General features: G+C 37.5%; 1 protein-coding gene across 7 annotated transcripts in view; it reads right to left on the bottom strand.

Moving 5' to 3' along the window:
- Positions 1 to 22853, bottom strand: part of Dlg2 (discs large MAGUK scaffold protein 2) — a 1645338-nt gene that overhangs the window by 1322656 nt on the left and 299829 nt on the right. For all 7 annotated transcript variants that reach the window (XM_041643707.1, XM_041642302.1, XM_041642110.1 and 4 more), the window contains one exon: positions 9077 to 9151. In XM_041643707.1, the coding sequence (XP_041499641.1) occupies positions 9077 to 9151 (75 nt within the window). The remainder of the gene's footprint in view (positions 1 to 9076; positions 9152 to 22853) is intronic.

The raw sequence follows: 22853 nt of genomic DNA, 5'->3' as shown, positions 1-22853 counted from the left end.
CATGTCCCCTTATCTCTAGCTGATCTAAATCAAATCAAAAGCTCTCCATGATGTCTGTGTTTATTCTATGGTGATCTTACACCACCAAATCAGGAAGAAGATGACAGCAAGAGAGGCCTGTGGAGGATTCTTAAGACACGGATGAACTCTGGCTCCTGTTGATGTTCCCATCCTCCTACATTGTGCTGTGCACTCCATATCTGAACCAACCGTGTTTCTAGTCAGCCTTTTAACAAACAAGGGCGAACTCATTCTTCCATGATACTGTTCTAGAACTTAAGTTGACAACACAAACACAACAGTGATTCGTAGTTCAGAAAAGACTTTCAGTGTCCCCCAAGATCAATACTGGCTAAAGCACAAATTCACTCCAGTATCCGAGTTACACAGGATGGATAAGAGAAGAATTCACTTGCCTGGCAGTGTGTCTATGTTTGACAAACACTGGCTGGCTGTCAGAATTAACTGGAGAGTTTATACGCTTTAGGCTTCCTGCAAATGGAGCATGGTGTACATGCAGAACAAAATAAATGTTTATGTTACAAAATAAATCACTATCAGAAAGAAAAAACTATACTATTTTCAACTTAACTCCTTTACATTGTCAAACTTTGTATGCTCAGTTACACCCTAGACTCTGTGAGGAAAACTAGGAGTAGACTAATTTGTCAGATTTCATTCCTCAGCTATCTTTGAGAGTCAGTAGAGGACCATAAACTCTAACCACTTTGAGAGATCATCATTGCTCATAATAATATTACAATAAAACAAAATTAGCTTGTAGTGTGAACTTGCTATTCCCAGGAACTGAACTGGGCATATTCATATGGTATCTCTAATTCTGAGATAAAATTCTTGAAAACAAAGTATGTATTAATTGCTACATTTATTTGATAAAGGGCAAAGGGAAGCAAAGAGATTGTGATACATTGGCTCCAAGGCACAAAGCTCGTAAAAGACTTCTAACAGTCTTGTTTGAGTCCAAAAGTCATTATTTTATAATGAATTCTTCTTCAATAATGGGTAAAGGGCTTAGTTGGGTAAATATTAAACCCATTACAAATCCCCTGTAATGTCAACACATATTAGTACACTGCTAATGGCAAGTGACAGTATCTACCCATAGCAAACTAGGCACACACTATTAGGGTCCCTTTCTAACAACATTTGTCTATCTCCCAAGATCACTGCTAGCTAAAGAGCAAATTCAATCCAACTATACAGGATGGATAAGAACAATTCACTTCCCAGGAAGTGTGTCTATGTTTGAATAACACCGGCCGTCTGTCAGAATTAATTGGAAAGTTTATACGCTTTAGTCTTCCTGCAAATGGAACATGGTATACTTTTAAACAGATATTTAATTAATTTTAATGATTGTATCCATAACTTCAGCTAGAAAACACAAGAGTAATTATGATTTCTTCTTTAGAAAGTTTGCGTATGATTGATTTTAGCTTTGACTGTGTTGACTCGTGACCGATATTTATGAACATTAAGATATATGGCTGTAATAAATAATCCCTACCACTGGAAAGTTGAAGAGCTTGTACTTGATTTTTCATACCTTATTCCTTCCTCACTGCAGGCTTCCATTTGCATGTCTGTTAATAAAACAGGTTTTATGGACGCCCTCCTATGAATTTCTGTGTTTACTCTAATAATCTGTGTCATATAATGGACTAGGTAAAAAGATAACATGTTCATTAAAGGTACACATAAATATGGTTATAAATAAGGTGTTATGGATCATCAGGATCACATATATGTACCTAAGAAATTAAGCAGAGCACACAGTAAACACATCCAGCACTGAAAAACAGAGTGTTGTACTCAGGATATGAATTCTGAAATCAAACAACTAGAGTAAAACCGACACCAGAGCCATCCACAGAGCTCTTATTTATTAAAGTACATTGAGCTTTTTCCTGAGATAATTCCCCTTGAGATTTCCTTCCAAACCCAGATGGCCACATACACTCTGGTCCCAGTGCCCACCAATTTAAGGTCCTGTGCACTGCAATTTTCTGTAATTTTCCTAAAACTATGATCATCTGATAATGGCCTAACTTTTTACTACGTAAAGAGACTGTTCATAGTATGAAAACTGTGCTCTAAAAAAAAAAAATAAAAATTGTGCCTTCTTTATAAAGGCAATATTCATCAGAGTCATCATGGGTCCAATTTCCCAACAGAAGAGTGAGCCAATGGTTCTGTCCTTATGGGAACTCTGAAAACTCCCAGAGAGCAGACACAATGATTTTATGAAGGCTATGTGTTTCTGAGTGCCATGGTCTGGATATGTGAGCTCTAGGCAACGTTAAAAAACATCAGGAGCACTGAAGAAAAAAACAAACAATAGTGTGGGAGAGGAAAACTTATAGCTCTTTTGTTATATAATGTGTCACCAAGTACATGTAAATTTACCCTTGTTGTTTCCTGTCATCTTCTGAGAAATATGAGGATGCGTTTTAACTCATCACTTGTGAATAATCAAGATTTGATGTACTAAGTACAACGCTCTAATTTTCAAATATTTGCACTAAATTAAAAATATTTCTCAGATCTACTGCAACTAACATGCAGAATATATAACAATATATAGTTATGGTAGCCTCATTGATAAGCTCCATGGTAGCAGGGACATTATTTTCTATCTATCTTTTAAAAACACTTCTTTTAACATTATTCTTTTAAGTTCTAGTAACCAACAAAAATGTGTAGAGATGCAATAATTCTAATCAGGTACTGATTAGTTAGTTATTTTTGATGTGTCCAATAACATCCATCACTGAATAACATCTAGTAAAATCAAGTAACCAAGGATTTGACCAAGGGTATTCCTCAATAGAATCAGGTATATGTGAATGTTATATCCCTACCTAGCAGTGAGTAGAAACGCCCTAAAATATCACCCCACCTCCCTGCAATTGGTTAAGTTTAATGTTCTTGATTGCTATATGTCCGGAGCTAATTTCTAGCCAAGTTTAGTTGCGGGATATCTACCTGTCTTTGCCCAAGTCACAAAACACATGGACACTTTCTCACTTGTTTAAAGGGAACAGAGATCCTTCCATTTTCTGATATCTTCTTCAGTTTCTTTCTTCAAAGACTTGAAGATCTTGTCATACAGGTCTTTCATTTGTTTGGTTAAAGTTACCCCATTATATTTTGTATTATTTGTGGTCATCATAAAGTATGTTGTTTCTATGATTTCTTTCTCAGTTCATTTATCATTGTATATAGGAGAGATACTGATTTTTTTTGAGTTAATCTGTATCCCGCCACATTATTGAAGGTGTTTATCAACTGTAAGAGTTCCCTGATAGAATTTTTGAAATCACTTACATATACTGTAACATCATCTGCAAATAGCGAAAGTCTGACTTTTTCCTTTCCAAGTTGAAGTCCCTTGATATCCTTTTGCTTACTTATTGCTCTAGCTAGAACATTGAGTACTATATTGAAATGATATAGAAATAATGAACAGCCTTGTCCTGTTCCTGATTTTAGAGGAATCACTTTGAGTTTCTCTCCATTTAATTTGATGCTGACGGCCAGCTTACTGTATATCGCGTTTATTATGTTTACATATGTTCTTTGTGCCCCTGATCTCTTCAAGACTATTACCATGAAGGGGTGTTAGATTCTGTCAAAGGCTTTCAAAGCCCCTAATGAGATGACAATGTTATTTTCTTTCAGTTTGTTTATTTGGTAGAATACATTGACAAATTTTCATATTTTGAACCATCCCTGCATCTCTGGAATGAAGCCAACTTGATCATGGTGGATGATTTTTTAAATGTGTTCTTGGATTTGGTTTGCCAGTATTTTATTTAGTATTTTTGCGTCAATGTTCATGAGTAAGACTGGTCTGTAATTCTCTTTCTTAGTAGTGTCTTTGTGTGGTTTGGGTATCAGGCTAACTGTAGCCTCATCAAAAAAGAGTTTGGCAATGTTCCTTCTGTTTCTATTGAGGGCTGATCTCAAAAATATACAAAGAACTCAAAACCTGGACATCAGAATACAAAATGATCCATTTAAAAAGTGGGGTACAGGAAATTCTCAACAGAAGAATCTCAAATGACCAAAAGACATTTAAAGAATTGTTCAACATCCATAGCCATCAGGGAAATGCAAACCAAAATGACTCTGAAATACCATCTTACACCTGTCAGAACTGCTAAGATAAAAGACACTGATATCAGCTTATATGGAAGAGGATGTGGAGAAGGGGGGGGCACTCCTCTACAGCTGGTAGGAGTGTAAACCTTGAACAGCCACTTTGGAAATCAGTATAGAAGTTTCTCAGAAAATTGAGACTAAATATATTTCAAGACTCAGTGATACCACTTTGGGTCACATACCCAAAGGATGCACACTTATATCACAAGGACACTTATTCAACTCTGTTCATAATAGCCACAACCTGGAAGCAAACCAGATGCTCCTCAACCAAAGGATGAATACAGAATATGTGGTAATTTACAAAGTGGAATATTATTCAGTGCTAAAAATCAGTGACAAGAAATTTGCAAGCAGACGGATGGAACAAGAAAAAGCTATCCTGAGTGAGGCATCCAAGACCCAGAAAGACAAACACGGTATGCACTCACTCATACGTGGACATTAGATGTTAAAACAAAGGATAACCAGGCCACAGTCCACATCCCTAGAGCAACTAGGTACTAAGGAGTACTTTAAGAGGGACACATGAATTACCCTGGAAGGAGAAATAGATCTCCCTGGGTACACCAGGGGCGAAGGTATGGGGCGGGGGGATATGGTTGTGTTTGGGGAGAGATGGAGAGGGAGAGCAATGAAAGAGATATCTTGACAGAGGTGTCCACTATGGGGTTAGTGAAAAATGTGGTACCAGGGAAACTCCCAGGAATTGACAGGATGACCCCAGTTAAGACTCCTGGCAATAGTGGAGAAGGTGCCTGAACTGGCCTTCCCCTGTAATCAAGATTAGTGACTATTCTAATCGTCATCATAGAACCTTTATCCAGTAACTGATGGAAGCAGATGCAGAGATCCACAGCCAAGCACTGGGTTGAGCTCCAGGAGTCCTGCTGAAGAAAGGGAGGAGGGATTATATATACAAGTGGGGGTCAAGATTATGATGGGAAATACACAAAGACAGCTGACCCAAGCTTGTGGGAGCTCACAGTCTCTAGACCAACAGCTAGAGAGCCCGCAGGGGACAGACCTAGACCCTCTGCATGTAGGTGATGCCTGCATAGCTTCTTCTGTTTATGGAACCCCTAGCAGTGGGAACAGGATCTTTCTCTGGTGCTTAAGCTAGCTTTTTGCAACTTATTCCCTATGGTGGAATTCCTCTCTCAACATTGATGAGGGAGGGGAGGAGTTTGGTCTTGCCTCAACTTGATATGCCATGCTTTCTTGACTCCCATAGCGGCCTTTCTGAGGAGTGAATAGGGTAATGAAAGGAGGTGGGGGAAGGAATGGGAGGAGAGGAGGGAAGGGAAACTGGGTGTGATATGTAAAATAAATTTAAATTTTAATAAAAGCTGGAAAACTAAAAGTAGCAGAGAATCAGAACTCCTGATATCTTACCCATGGCCACACAAACTAATAGGGCATTCAGTCTAGTTAAATTTGAAGTGTGGGGTAGTAAAGGGTATAGTTCTTGTGCCCACTGTAGTCAAAGAATTATAGAGAAATCACCATGCGCCTCACTAGAGAACAAATTTATTCCAGAAGTGTAATTATACCTGTGTATTTGTATAATGACTAGGATAAAAAAAATCTTAATCTTCAATCTCAATCTAAAAATTATAGTCTGGACTCAAAGGAAACCATTTCAGATCTTCTATTACATAGGTGTGGAGTACAAAAACAAACAAAGGAATCAGACGCAACTGCACATATAAAGACAAAGACAATTCCACGCAAAGTAATAAATCCCAATTACAATCACTGTGCAGTAGAATACCAAATAACAACTCTCGGACTGTGGGAAAGAAATGGAGAAGAGAATCACCAGCTCAAAACCTAGTGAAGATAATAGAGACTATTCATTTATTATGTAAGATATATTAATTTATTTATAACCTGGTTCAGTCTCAGAGGATTTGAGACAGTTGAGACATTTTCGTAAAAATACGAAGTTATGAATTTCACTATTTCCTGAAAGATAACAAAATGAAAATTAATGCCAAAACAGTTTTACCTACTGGTAGATTTTGTTATGTACCTGTGTAAACTAGTAATACAAAATGACTACTCATTTTCTCTCTTGCAATACGTCATAATGAAGCTCATCTTTGGTGACTCTTTTATACATCCCACTTTTTCAAAGAATCAGATCAGTGGAGTTAATAGTTTACTATAAATTTTTAAGTTCCAGTGTTCTAGGAACTTCTGTCTGAAACCGTTCATTGTATTAGCTTTATTGAACAGGGTTGGAGACTCGGTAAATGTTGCTAGTGCTCTCTTTCTCTTTTGACTGCAAGTAAATTAATAACTCCTAATAAATAAATAAAACCAATAATTTTGGAGGAAAGATAACTTAATGATTATTTATTAACCATAAGAATCTTTTCACAGATCAGATTTCTAAGTAAGTAAAACCTTAGAATGGCCAGTTCTAAGCATCTCAGCAACTAAAGTTCCCAAAGCCCTTCCTGAAGTCTTGTCCTTCGTGTGAATCAATAGTAATGCCCACCAGTCTGGTATCTCCTTAGGACCAATTTGCAGATTCTCAGAAGCAAAAATCCATCTATCTCTGCTGATGTGAGTATCTGACAGGGAAATCAGTGAGTAGAGGTAAAGCAACCCTAAAGCGTCTAAGCACGGTCACTAGAAGGCTACCTCTATGCTTGGAGGAGTTATCTGCAGAGAAACAAATCATGACGCACTGCATTGGTCTTCCTGAAGGTATCTTCCCTACCAGGGGATGAGAGTACCTTTCATTGATTATGGAGGAAATCTGTGGACCCAGTAGCTCCTAATCCCCAAAGAGAGGACACTGAGTTTCTGAGGCTTGCAGCTGACTATAGGTTTGAAGTAGATTTTAGAGTCAGCACAACTGGCTCGTGGTCTACAAGAAGAGTCTTAAAATGCAGTCATCTACCTATTTCTTAAGTTCCTGCAATAAAAAGACCTTCTCTGGAACTCTCTGGCTCCTAAGAATACTAATAAAGAAGAGAAAACTCTTTACAATGACCCCAAAGACCATATTCTAACAACGCATTGCCAGGATTCCTTTACTTTGGACTTCTGATCAAAAAATTATTGATGTTACACACAGTTTTATCTATTAAAGCAGGAACTCTAGTCATGATTATAAGAAAAAGGAAACTGATTCATGACTATATCACCAGCAATTTGTATAAGTGTATGGAATTACTAAATTTTGTCTAGTTTAAAGATAAATTTCCCAAAACTCTGTGAGATGAAAAGTACAAAAGGACTCATCTAAAATCAAATACTGCCGAGTTTAAGAACAGTCAAAAATCTAACACGCCAATAGCCCAGTAGAGAAATCATCTCTAAGTTATTTTGATTCCACAATGGAAGCTCAACCATTGAAGAAGACCAACCAAATGGTCAGATAGCAGCCTCAGTCCATGTAAGGAAATGCTTTAGTGACAAAGAAACCTTACCAAAGCCCACATTCGAAGATAGGGCTTACTAAAGAAACCAACATACTAAAGAGTCAGATCTGAGCCCCAGTCATTGGGTACTCTCCCATAAAAAAAAAAAAAAAAAGAATGTATGTAGGAATTTGTACATTAGGACCCAGAAGAGCTTATCCCTCTTTGAATAAGCAGACACATGAATCAGTAATCGCTAGGTAATTTCACCAGGGACACAATAAGATGAGTGACAGATGAAGAAGTAAAACTATTAAAACTCATCTTCTGCCTGGCAGCAGCAGAGTCCCTGTACACAAGCTCCCCTCTGGCCATCTGCTCACACAAATGTGACATTTTTATGCTTTAAGTCTTTGGCAAGACTAGGCTGTTTCTGCACAGCAGGAATCCCTCCAAAATTTAGCTTTGTCATCTCCTTGACTAAAGGTGATTCCCATCTTCCCTTCCTTCCTCGTCCAATCAAAGCCATGGAAAGAAGCTCTGTCCTTTACATAGTCTGAATGAAAAGTAGCCTCCCCTGGACAAACTGCCTTGACAACACAGCCTAAGTCGCACTGTGGCAGCCCAGAAGCCCCATTTGAGCTGCTTGTACCTTGACAACAGAAGCAGGTATTTAAAAGGCTCCACATATTACTTCCAGACCACCTGCAGTCCCAAGTAGCTTTTTGGTTTCTTGTCCCCATCATACGCATTATTCCATTCCAAACAAACTGTCAGTTATCGCAAGGATAAACCCCAGAGAGGCTACTGCCATCTCTATCAGGCAATGCACGTGCAAGAGAATATCATACAAATCAGTCCCTTTCTTTCATTTATTCCTCTGCACAGTGTAATAGAGCAAACACAGGAAAAAGAGAGGTAGGGTATCTGGCATCTCTCGCCAGCTCTACGATTGATGTGCTATCCTTACTCCCTGTGTGGTTAAGTCTTCAAACTGCAACCCAAGGATAATAACACAGTACCTGTTTACTTTCAAAGGCACTTGAATAACTCTCACACAGAAGCATCAACACAAATGCAGAGTCTATTATTATACCAGGAAGACTTGGGATTGCAAGTCCATTTACTCATCACGATTAAGCCGTCAACAAAACAATGATCAAGAAAAAGCATCTTCTTGAAGGCCTCTCCAAATCAAATACTGCTGAATATGCAGCGATTCAGAAACACACACGTGCAAATATATTCATTTTAATGACCATGCAAATCTAACTCATCAATATCTCATTTAGAGAAAGTACTTTGCAAGATGTACCTGACTCAAAAACAAGCGAATAGATTCCCTAATCATAGTAACTTTTTATAATACACCTCTTTCTGGAAAAACATTTTTTCCTATCAAAATGTTTGCTCTACTCAAGGCTTTTAGACCATATTCTACCACATTTCAGAAAGGTTATTCCAGAATAAAGTAATATTTCTCCTTAAGTCTAGCCAGTCTTGAAGTAACTTACGGAACAATGATGGACAGGCATCCACGTGGGAGCTTCCACTGGACAGTTCTGGGCTGGACATTTGCCTTGGTTTTGCTGGAAATAAGTAAAAACTGTGTTATTTTGTATACATTGCCTATACTGACACACATTAGTTGGCATATTTATTATCATTAAGCTGACTGCCACAGTTTACCACAGTCAGAGGGACTACAGAAGCTTCTGGGTATAATTTTTGGTGCAGTCTTACAGAAAACGGCATTTATATTTCTACCCTTAGGAAGGCATGAGGAATTAGCCTGTGCTTTGTCTCATTACTCTGGGCGCTAGGAATTTGGCACCACACTTACTTAGCAGCTGCGGTTCTATGCCCCAACAGGAACGGTAGAAACATTCTCCTATTCCAGATACAGCAGCGCTCTAGGCTCTTCAGGTGCACATTGATAAGCTCTGTACCCTACATCTATGGAGTGGAGAGAAAGGCTTATCTGTGGTGCCTCTTGACCACTGCTTGTGGTGCGATTCTCTCCAGGTGTTTCTCCCTAAACGCTGAACTCCCGAGTTTAGAGTTAAAAAGTCTAGATTACAAAGGTCTTTCTTGTCCCATCAGAGGCAGAAGTGAAGAGAAAGAAAACAATTTGCTCCAAGAATCAGCAGTCTGACATCCTAAACTATTTCCAAGACTCTTCTTCCCGTTGAAGTGATTTCTCTCTAGTGAAAATCTTTGCTTTTTAATCTGTAAACTGAAGTTCTACTTGGCCTTGTAGGGAGGAGTAAGGAGCCCCTTTAACAGTCTGTGCTATTTTCTTCCTATTGTAAGGGTTAGTCCTCAGGGGAGTGAGGTTCTAATAAAACATCTTGCATTTCTCTCATTGTATACTCAATGATGAAGATATAGGCATTCTGTGACGTTACTCACTGTCATGAAAACCACAGAGATGACTTACCAACCTGCTCAGTTTCCATGGGTTGGTATGGAGCCATAAGATAATTATTAGTAACCACAATGAACACAATGAATAAAATGAATATCAATAGAGATTAATGTGATTATACAGGGGAGACTTCAGAGGCTACAAGAAGCTAAGAAGTCTTGCCAAGATTCACCCAGCTCTGAAAGGGCATATCTTGGACAGCACTAAGAACCTGACTCACTGCGGTTTATATATATATATATATATATATATATATATATATATATATATATTCCTATTTTTTATCTGCTCCACTAGGCTACAGGAACATTATCCTACAATCTGATTCCATCTTATTAACCACCCTAACATTTTTGAGATAACTGAACGAAATACATCATTACTAATTTCTCTGCTCTTATAATGCAAATATTTGGGCATATATGTTTCACTAATTTGTTTTTTAAAAACAATTTCAAGCACTCTTTATTGAGGTGATTTACTTTCAGGGCAGCAATAAGTTCTGGAATTCTGTATGAGTGATTTTTTGATAAAGTCACTGTAAAAATAAATTTATATCATCAATCTCTATGTTCAGCCGTATTGAGTTTTCTTACTTAAATCAAAACATGACATATAGAACTAGCAGGGCCAAAAGGCACATTTTTCAATTATCAGATGACCACAATTTCATGCTAAGCTTGGCCATGTGCCTGCTGTCATGAGATGTTCTTTGTAGTCAAGTGTGCAAAACAGGTTATCATCAAGACAAATTAGTGGGGGCATTATCAATGATGAATACTGGTTCTCTTCAGATCACCACAACATACAAGGATAAATGCTAAAAAATCAATTTTTTTTCTAATTTTGATTTATGTTAGATAAATAAGCATATATACATATAGGTTTAAGGCTTTTGGAATAAGACCTAAAATGCTAGTTATTAGGCTAGGAAAACAGTTCAGCAGTTGAAGAATTGCCATACACGTCTGAGCTTCGTATTTAAAAAGAGATTTTATTGATTCTTTGATAGTTAATAAAAAATGTGATGCATCTGTTCACCACCCACTGGCCCAACTCCTTACAGAACCACCTTTACCTCACTATATAGCCAGCTTTATGTTCTCTTGGGATCTTATTGGTGGTGGCGGGGGTTGTAGCGGTGGTGGTTGTAGTTTACTTTTTAAACCCATCAAGTCCATTTATTGCCAAAATACTCTTAGCTTATGTGGCCACCCACTGGAGTATGGACAATCTATCACCTTTATTGGCAACTGTCTCTTCTCACAGTAGCTCCCGGGTAGAACGAGAAATGAGATTTTTGTTCCTGCATCACCCAGCTCCAAGTGAGAATTTTGCCTGACTAAAACTTGCAGAGTTCTTGTGTGTGCTGGCAGATTTATCTGAGTTCATATGTACAATTTCCATGTTTTGTCCAAAAGATACTGTCAGCTTCTAGTCCTCTACCAACTCTGAACACTCTGCTATGAGACAACCCCTAGACATTGGGGAGAAGGGTGAAATAGCTTGGTTTTTATGTCTATTTTGTCCATCTTTATGAAGTGTAAGGCAAAAAAGAAAATTCAATAAGCTTGTGAGTTGTGTGAACCATATAATTGCTCAAAAATGTAATAGCTGCAAAAATAAAATGTATTTGACTACAGCACAAGAAGAAAGCTGGTATGTCTCCCTTACTCGGCTATCATGTGACTCAGAAGTCACATGACTCTGCTATCTCCCCTAATGTTCTAACCAAGTATATTAGCCTAGACAAAAGGCTTACTAGAGATGTTATATCGTCATAAAATACTTTTAGTTCCTAACCCTGTGGCCAGGAAAGTCAGATAGGAAGAAAAGTTGGGCCTTGTGCTGCAGTAACAGTCTAACGCTCCCACTAACGTATAATCTGTGGACCATGGGAAAAGTCAGTTTAACACTTTTCACCGAACTCTTCTCATCGATAAGATGAAGGAATCATATTAGATACAAGGGAGGAGGGAGTGCGCATTGGCTAATGGATCTTTTCCAAATCCCTTTTCCTCTAACAATGTAATCTATTTCCTCTATCAAAAGGTGTACTCTCAGCTGAGAGCTCCTGAATGATAACTCAGGACTAGTGAAAGATTATCTACAAGCACCATTGAATACCAAGAGGCCATTTTCCCTTTTGGTTCGAGTAATTAAAAAAAAAAAAAAAGGAAGAGGAGAACAGAAGTACTGCAGAGAGGAAGGTCTAAAGAGTCTTATACTTTAGTGTGGTTATTGAAAACCCAGTCCCAGGTTATATCTGTCACTTAGCTGGGCCTGCAAAGGAAACAGATAGGACACAGGCTAGGGGAACTACCCCTAGAAGAGGAAAGAAAGAGAAAGGAATTTAAAAATGTTCTCGTTTTCCGGAAATCTTCATTCTCCATTAGAGTCTCCTTCTGCGCTTAATATACAAACTGTGGATTGCCGAGCCATGCAGTGGTTCCTACTTTCCAGACTTCTGACCTTTAGAGCCAACATGAGGAAAGGAGAAAGGACACTCTCCCACTAACTTCACTGGCAAGCCAAAAATAGATAATGCTGCTTGCCTGTCAAGAGCCCAACTAGCTCTGCAGAGAATGGCTTGCGGTCGATGTTAATAACAAATACCACTGTAAACGAACTACTGGTCCCTTCCCTCTCCACCTACGGTGCTTAAAGCTGTACTGAGATGCAGGCATCAGCAATATTGACCTTGAACAATATGCCTAGAAGGAAGCTATCAATAAGTTTGGGTCTTTTACATTAAAACAGGTTGAGATCTCCAAGTCTCTCGTTTTATTTTACTTTTTTGATTTTAACATCTATCATATTTCTTCCTATGATGTTCTAGTCCATCATTCTCTCTGATATATCAAAAGATGATTGATTTTTTTTCTTAAAAAATACAGATACACATTGTAAAAGACAGTCTACACATTGTAAATTCGAAAGCACTCACCAAATTTAAGTTCCTAATTTAAAAAAATCACCATTATTTCTGTGGATGAGACAGATTGAGAGATCAATATAGTTTTACTTGTGAATATTGTCGCTGTTCAAAGACTTCTCAGTTACATACTGTCTTCAGAATGCTTGAAATCATTGCCTTTATAGATTTAAATATCAATATAGCTACATGTTAACATGCAAGATAGAATGGGTATAAAACTCATAAATACATTTCTACGTTATAACTTTTATAGATTTAAATATTAATATAGCTACATGTTAACATGCAAGATAGAATGGGTATAAAACTAATAAATATATTTTTATGTTATAAACATGTTTATGAAGAATTTTGAAAATATTTAATCTAAAATAATCTTTATTTTCCATAACTGCATGTAACTTGCAAGAAAGATGTTACAGATAGGAAATCATATGTTACCAGGATCAAAAGAACAATATAAGTTAAAATATATACACAAGATATAACATATCAGAAATCCATCCTACGAGCCTACAGTTAAGTAATCAGTTTAGGTCAATATACTGGATCTGGCTTCCACCTTAGAAGTTTAACTAATAAGGTAACAAAGCAAGTTGGTACTGAGTCAGAAGGCATCCCACAAGTTCAAGGTTCATTAAGGCAGACTATCCACTCCATTATGGAAGCATTGTGCCTGCTAAAATAACCCTTTATCTAAGACAGAGTGTTGCAAAATGTCCAGTTAAAAGAAATGCATCAATCACATTGTAGATCTAACAAAGAAACTCAGAGGAAAAAACTTCTGATGGACAGCACAAGTGCCTAGAAGAGAAACCATCTCGAGTTAGATGTCTTTGTAAGATAACAACCAAGTAGTAAAGAGGAGAGGGGGAGAAAACTGAATATAAAAATCCCTTTCCCAACACCAATTTCTGATTTGAATATTCCATAGTGGGAATCTTTTATCTGGGAAGTATTTGGAATTTTGACAATGTTTGGGATTGACTTTTTTTTTTGACAGGGATTCTCTGTGTAGCCCTGACTGTCCTAGAACTCACCCTATTTACCAGGCTGGCCTTGAACTCAGAGATCCACCTGCCTCTACCTCCTGAAGGCTGGGACTAAAGGCGTGCACCATCATATACAGCAGGATGGGACAATTTTAATAACTGAATTGAGTAGATTTGTAATTTTACAAGATTATGAACTTTGTATTCTTTTTAAGCTATAAAGTCACATACCTGCTCAAGTTTCAGCTACAGAACAAGTTGACACCACTGACACTTTGCCATTAAAAGCAAATAATGTGGAGCATGGAAAAAGGTGGGTCTAACTACTGTATTCTTGAGTTTGTTGTCTAGCCTGTGTAGCCTAGCCAGTTGTCTTATTTAGAGATGTAAAGAAAAGGCTTGGTTATTATTTTTCCTTTGAATTTGGACCATAATTACACATGGGTCTCATTATTCTTTCCTGATCCTACTGTGTTTTTATTTTGCTTTGTTTTCATTTATTGCATTTTGAAAGATATTTTAAAGAGGTTGGCTTAATTTGTTTCTGAGGAAACAATTACTGAGACAGAAGTCATGTTTTTGGTCATTCTCTATGGGATGCTGAGAACAAGAACCATTTAGTGGGCAATGATGATGGTACCAAGTCTGCTCATCCTAAACTTGTCACTCTAAGGAAACAGACCAGGTTAGCAGAGGTCCAGTTGTGACTAAATGATATATATATTGCCTTAACACAATACATTAAAATCATGTTTTAAGAGAACTTTTCTTAATGATGGGTGAAGACTACACAGACCATTAAGTTTAAGGGCAAATATTTATAGTTTGTTTTAAGCCTTGTGCTGGTTAAGTGTATTAGTGATTGTAGATTCTCCTGCAAGAACTGTGACTTTATTAGCATGAAATAATTAACTACGTTTCCTGTACCTGGTATAGCATTTCTCTTACTGAATGGGTCTTAACTTAAAGGGTCTTAATTGGAGAGCTTTTGGTTACTGCCAAGATACACTACTGCACCACTAGGGTTACTGTCATGTTGGTTGTTGGTATAGTTCATAATAATTTTTTGGAAGCTTTTATGATAGCTTCTGCTACCATGAAAGGTAGTACCCAGGGCAGAGACATTCATGTCAGTTGCAGTTAAGAGGTCTCTGGGCTGTTTCTGAAGTGCAATAGAGACTTACCTTCTACCTCTAAGAATCCACCAAGAGTAATAGCAACAGGCTGTACATTTTGGGTGTCTCCCTGGCCAACAACTCAAACAAACAATGGCTTCTCATGTATGATATGGGGGGTGGTATAAGGCATTCTTTAGTTCTTGGAGATAGCATCCTACAGAAAACCATTACTGAATAAAATTCAGAATTGTGGAGCTCATTCTCAAAAGACACATCTTTAAGGGTCCCACACGTAAGTCTAAGGGAAAATTACAGAAGAGGGGGCAGCGAGATTTTAAGAGGCAAAGGTTCTGGTAATATGTTGTGAGATCATGTCTTTAGTAATGTCAGAAGCACATCCATAAAGTCTCTCCAGCATGATTGTCCAAACAAGAACTGAAGAAGGATGACACCTATGGCCATGCCAAAGTGGAAAGAGAAAAGTCTATGAGGCCTCAACTTATATAACCTTGGGATGCTGAACTATAGGCAACTGAGAAAAGCTGATAGAGGAAGAGGTGCTCTTTCCCAGGAAAGAGGACACCAACTGGTTTTCTGGAGTCAAGTGATCAGTCCTGAAAACATACATACAATAACTTTATATGAATGGACAGGCTGTATTTATGTACTTAGGAGTATATACATATGTACATATATGCATGCAATTTAAAATTAATAAAAATGATGTCATGAGTTTATAGGGAAGTGAGGAGAGATGTATGGGAGGACTTGAATGGAGAAAGGAGACAGAGAAATGTTGTGATTATATTATAATCTCAATTTTTAAATTTTTAATGACGTAGTTACCAAAATTTATGAAAGCAAGTAGACTGTAAATTCTCAGAGAAGACTGTTTTAAAATAATAAACAGGAGCTGTAGCTATGACTTGATATTGCATGGTTCCAACAGGGGAAATATGGGGCAGTTTGAATTAGAAGTCATTACTCCCTTGTAGGTTGAATTGACATTCACAGGCACGAGTTAACAGTCAGTGTTGTAAGGATATTGTTAACTCACTTTATCATGATATCTGTCCTGAGAGCTTGTCAGGGGAACGGCTTGGTGTCGAGAGGAACCCATTGCATCTGGGCTAGACTGTCAGAGTATTAGTTATTATTAGTTATTCCTCTAGACTGTTTGGGAGGGACTGTTTTAGCCTCTGTGAGTTTGAATTTCTCTTGTAAAATAGCCAAACGTACCCCCAGTTTAAAGAATTGCTATACGTTGGCTATGTTAAAGAGGCTATGTACGCTGGAAAACAGTAAGATGTGTGACTTACATCATGCTCTCCTGTGCCACTTAGCTCCTCTGAGCTGATATCCTCACCTCTGAGTATAAAATAATAATATTTACCTCACAGGATTACTATGAAAATTAAATGAGAATAAGTGTGAGGAACTGCTCAGCAGATACCAAGAACTTCAGCTTTTAGTGTCATTTGGAGCTTTTTGTTAATAAGAGAGAGAGAGAACTAGGGCAGTTCTAAGTTTGGGAATCTAAATTGACTTTACAGTTGGGATACTGAACTTGAGATCACTATCCTGCCAATATTTCTAAGAAATACAATGTGTTTTTAATGATCTGTACACACGTGTCAATATTCTTTTGAGTTCTAAATCTTCCACATTATACATTTCACGCAATGTACATTTATATATAATAATCTAAGCTTTGGAGTCCAAGATTTTAAAACATAGTTTCATAAAGTGCATTAAATGTAATTCATATTTGCATTCTGCAACTGCATCCTACCATGAAGATGAACCAAAAATGGGCTAAAATTGATCTTTCATCCTCACAATGAAGAAATTTTAGACATGATCTACGTCACAGTCTGAACTTTCTTCACTGGAAGATCCTATCCTATGATAAACTACAAAGTCCCAGGAAACAGAATTGACTCTAACTTGTGGAAATATCCAACAACATTCCTTTCTCCAAATATATTCAAAATTTGCAAATAACAAAACCTTTTAGGATTAATAAATAAATAGTTAAAAATATGTGAAATTTCAGGATTCCCAAGTACGGTCAATATTTAGAAGGAAAAAAGGTGCCTTTCAGAAACTAGATGAGAAAAATTTATTTTGTTCTCACTGTTATTATAGATACAGAGAAGAAAGCTGAAGACATTTAGCAGATTCAATTCTTTCCAAAACGAACAATTCTACTTCCTGAAAGTTACAGCAACTACATTTGAAAGGGGACAATTACGATATTCCCAAAGAATAAAAAAAATTTAATGGAGCTTTTGATAAAACATAATTACAACCTATTAAAATGTAATTCATATCAGTTTGTTCCTCTCATCTTGGATTTTATAGCAGGCATATGTGTTAGATGGTACTGTCTGAAAACTAGACATGAAAGGCTGGCCATCAACTTAAATGTACAGGATTTTCTTTAATCACAACACTCAGATACTTAAAATAATGTGAAAGTCAACAAAAACATGGAGTCGGTTGAAATACTTGTATATATGCAGTGTTCTGACACCTATAAATATTTATTTGGGGAAACTTTTTAATCAGTAAAGAATGAGCAATTTTTGTGTGGATCAGGTGCCAGAGACAATACCAAGTCATCAGCCAAGAAGAACCAGCAATTAAATCTATCCTCGACTTAAATAGCATTTCGCAATGCTGTAGTAAATTGCACGTGTATTAATTCAGGACAATTCTAGTTTATGAAAAAAAATATCAAAAAATGCCATGGCTTGAAACCCAAAAAGATTCATAACAAAAACAAGGATGGAGAATTTATTTGGGTAAAATTGAACATTTTTACTCATAGTTTATTTAAGAAATAATTTTCAAGGTTTTTTTTTAAAATCATGGGCAGGTTACATTTAGGAATATATGCATCCATATATGCATGCAATAACAATTAATAAAAGAAGATGTAATGAATTTGAAGAAGAGTAGACATGGGCACAAAGGGAGTTTTGAAGAGAGGAACGAGAAGGGAGACACGTTGCAATTATTTTTTAATCTCAAAAATTAAAAAGTATTTTTAAATATTCCTAATTTTCTTTGTAATAGCATGGAATATGGATGAGAAAAGCTAAAAATCTTAATTTTTTGTGTTTTCATACAACCAGAATGACTGCCAGTGTAGATCAGTAGTGTGATTTATATCTTGAAATATGACTTTTGAAGGAATATTCTTTTATCACTTTAATTAAGTGGCCTTCAAAGAGATTCTCCACTGATTACTTCCCATCTTATAAAACTCATTCATTATTCTTAGTCACTTTTCTCAGGGGCCTCATCATATCATCAATGGAACATTTGAAACGACCTAAAGCTTAACCACGGACGAACCCACTAGGAGGGCCCCTTGAGTATAGTGCCTGTGTCACCTGTGTGGGGCTGCATGAGCCTCAAATGACAGTCAAGGTGTGATGAAGTTTCTTGTGAAGGTTACACAGGGTAAAATCATCCAGTGGAACTGATACATTTTCTCCCTCTGAAATGAAAACCAAGAAAAAACAAAGGCAGAATATCTGAGGTAGCTTCCTAGACAAGCTCACATCCAGGAACCGATTAACCTGACTTAAAAGTAATACTGTTTACTGCATTTTGACCAGTTCTCTCATGGTTGGGTATGGGAGAATGAGCACAGGTACCTAAGGAGAATGAAGCAACCGTAAATTTCACATTGAATAGCTTTTTGACCATTTTCAGTGTTCCTATAGTGAGAATACCCTGTGTAATTAAAATATTATAGCCCCACAGTATATTTATGGTAAGTAAATTTTAAATATGTTACCAAGGCAAATTATTTTCCCATGAAACAAGACCACGTATCACATCATATTAAATCATGGTGTACTTAGATGGATGTGAGTTGGTGATCTTTTCTCAAAGCCTGATTTGGCTGCTTTAGTTTTTGTTGAACATAAAGCATGCAGCTGACATCTGGCTATCTTTACACCTGAATAAACGAAGCTTGAATTATGATTGCGATAAGATGACTTACTAAAGATGAGATCCAAATGTCAGTTTTCGTGATGTATGTGGGAACTTTTACCTCTTAAGTCCATTTCTCTCTAACTGAATTGCTAGTTTACACATCATTTCAGGCCTTCCCCTTAGTTACAGATAAGTTCACCTGTTGTTTATCTCAGCTGAGTTATCTATCCATCAATGTGAAAACAATCTCCTTCTTCCACTTATGGGAAAATATATATTACACCATATCTATATATCCTTGTCTGAATGTATAAATGTAACTAAACACTCAAGAATTCAAATGTGTATCTATATGCACAGAGACAAACATTCATATTTGTGGAACTAAGTGCTGAGTAAGCAAATCCATAGATTTACTAAAATACATATTAAAGCCTGTAAAAGAGTGAACCTTTGTTCATCTTTGGTATCAGTACCAAACAAAGTGGACGGCTCATAATGTGACTAAGAAACATTCTATGTCTTTTCAGAACTCATACTCTAGAATGAGATACACACATATAAAACCAAAGTGTAGGATGAGATCTAAAACAAACAGCAAATACATACAACATGCAATGTGCTAAGTATATAAAGCATGGCTGGCCCAGTCATAGAGCGCAGTGCCAAGGGGATTATTTACAAATCTGTATGTGCAGTGAATCTTAAATGTTAAGAAAGGTTATAGTAGCCAATTGTCAGGCTCGGGCATTAAGAAGGCATTCTATGTATGCAGTGAAGCAGGCATAAAGAAAACAAAGAGTGGAATTCTCAAGAATTCTAGGAGAACCAACTATCCATGACCATAGCTGGTTAAGGACCCAACGGTGATGGTCTTCAGATTCTAAAACTCCAGTGATTTCTGAGAAAATAACCTTTTGTTTAGGTGGTGAACACACCATATTGAAAAACAAAACATAAAAGACAAGGAAACCTTGAAGCTTTTTGTCACACTTGTGAATTTAAAACTCACATACTTGTACAACTATGGAAGGTTCCTTACAAACTGTTGATAATATGCAAAGGTGGGAAGACGGAAAAAGGCACACTAATAAACAAATTTTATTGCAGAAACTCATGGGGGAACATAAAAACAGAACCAAGTAAAAAGTAAAGGTCAGATAAAGAAAACAGTAAATGGGATGGGGCTGTCTGGGATTTAAAGAGGAAGGAATGGGGAACAACTCCTGTTTTATTAATAAAGACCCCTGTGAGAGTGGCATTCCATCTACAGAGCAGAGAGTAGTGAAAGGAGAAATTATTCTTAAAGGACTACAGATGGCAAACATTTTCCTGCAAGTTTTGTTTCAGCTTACTTGCTGGGTATATAGAAATACAAATTCTAATTTTTGTTTTTTAATTTAGTGTCAATCTCATTTCTCCCAAAACCTGTTTCCTATAAAAAGTTATCTCAAGAACTACACTGCAGGGATTTGAGGAATTGGAAATGCGCAAATATGAGCATCAGAATAAAAATGGCGGGGAGGGTTATACTCCTGGGCTTCTAATCTGTTACTAATTTTGAACGCACAAAACGCACAATAGCAGAGAAAGGCAAAACGTTGGGCATCCCTCTCTCACCGCAAGCATATAAAGCTGGGAATTTCTATTCGCTATTAGCAAAGGAATTTCCCATTCCAACTTGGCAGAAAAGATGTGGCAGACAGTAGCCACATAATTGAATTGTTCTCCTCAGTGAATTCTGATCCTTAAATGTCAGATGCCCAGACAAAAGATGGGTGAGGAGGAAGAGTGAGAGAGGAATCAAAGGAGAAGGAAATAGCTGAGGAAGAGGAGAAGAAGTGGAAACACATATACCTACATAGATACTGCTTTTGCGGTGTGTAGTAGCTGCTACACGACACCACGCATGTGTGTGTATACTAACTGTTCACTTTTTCTGGGATGGTCTTCACCAATATCCACAAAATGCTGTTCCCTTTTAAGTTTACAGAACTTACTCAGAGTGGACTTCTTTGTCTAGCCTTTCTAAAACAGCTCTCTGCCTCTCTCTACTCCTTCGTCATTCTAGATTTAACTTTACTTCCTTCTACATCACAGAAGTTCTTATAGGTAAAATTCTCTTTATTCTTTCTGTGCTCACTGAACGTCTTTATCTTTACTCCACTATCTAAGTTCCAAAAGAGCAGGGGCTTCACCTGTTTTATCCGCTGCTCTACTCCTCTCTGCTTTGACTAATAGCTGGCACACGGTGCATGTTTGGTAACTATCTAGCTGGCACATAGTGTATACTTGGTAACTATCTAGCTGGCACATAGTGCATGCTTGGTAACTAGCTGGCATGTAGTATATACTTGGTAACTACCTAGCTGGCACATAGTGTATACTTGGTACTACTAGATGGCACATAGTGCATACTTGGTAACTATCTTTTGAAGAAACGAATGCTGCACTTAATCTAACCCCATGAAACACTACTTCATTTAATAAATAAGAAAACAGAGACAGGTTAATTCAGTAATATTTGCAAATGAGAGAAATGATAAGTAGAAGAGCTAATATGCCACATAAAAAATCTAACTCCAAAGACTTTTCTGTCAAATACCATGCCGCCCTGCTCTTTAAGATAAACTCAGTCCTGCGTGACAATTACTGTCCAGCTGCTCCACATACAATTCTCTGAGGGACCACAGGCAAGTCAGGCCAATTTGCTTGTGTCATTAAAATTAGCGTAACATTAGTTCTAACACATATAGACACAGCTCCCATTTTCTCCACCCTACATTAATCCTAATGGCAGTTTTTAAAAAATTCCATGGGGCCTCCTTGCCAAACAATTCAATTGGATGCAGCCCAGACTTGCGGCTGGAAACCTTACTGGGCTACAAGAGATGACCGGTTGAGACTTCATGTCCCCTGTAAATAGGAGTCCTATTTAGGATCACCTTCATAGATTCCAGGAAGTTTCCACATGACCCCAAAGGCTCCCCAATTCCAGCAACTAGCCCCTCATTCTTTCTCTCCACTCCATCCCCCTCACCACCTGATCTTTCCAACTCCCATCCACCTGCCCCTAGTCCACCCTTAAAATCTATTCTATTTCACCTTCCCAGGAAGATCCATGCATAGTCGCTAGATCCCTCCTCTTTACCTAACCTCTCTGGGTCTACAGATTGTAGCTTGGTTACCATTTACTTAATGGATAATATACACTTATAAGTGAAAAACACCATATTCTTCTTTCTGGACCTGAGTTACCTCACTAAAGATGATTCTCATTTGCCTGTGAATTTCATTATGTCATTTTTTTAAACAGCTGAGTAATACCCCATTGTATAAATGTATCATTTTTGGTTTATCCATTCTTCTGTTGAGGAACATGTAGGTTGTTTCCAGTTTCTGGCTATTATGACTAAAGCTATAATGACAAGGTTGAGCAAATGTCCTTCTGGTAGGACGGAGCATCCTTTGGGTTTATGATCAAAGGTGGTATACCTGGGTCGTGAGGAACTGCCATATTGATTCCATAGAGCTGTACAAGTTTGCACCCACACCAGCAGTGGAGAAGTGTTCCCCTTGCTCCACATCCTCTTCGTCATGAGTTGTCACTTGCATTATTGATCTTAGCCTTTCTGACAGGTGTAAGATGGAATCACAAAGCACTTTCTATTTCCATTTCCCTGATGGCTAAGGGTGTTGAACAAACTGACAGTGGGGCCCTAATGTCAAGGGAAGTTCCCACACAACTCATTCAACATGGAGGAGTTGAGCTAGTGCCAAGGGGGAAACTTCACCCCTACCCCTACATTCTAGTCTCATTGATATTGGAAAATACTCTGTAGCTATCAAAAAAGAAACATG

Source organism: Microtus oregoni, unplaced genomic scaffold (assembly GCF_018167655.1).
Source record: "Microtus oregoni isolate MIOR12 unplaced genomic scaffold, Mior012 000000F_ref0000247, whole genome shotgun sequence".
NCBI classification, from domain to species: domain Eukaryota; kingdom Metazoa; phylum Chordata; class Mammalia; order Rodentia; family Cricetidae; genus Microtus; species Microtus oregoni.
The sequence above is the reverse complement of the archived record's forward strand: the minus strand, read 5'-3'. Positions and strand labels throughout refer to the sequence as shown.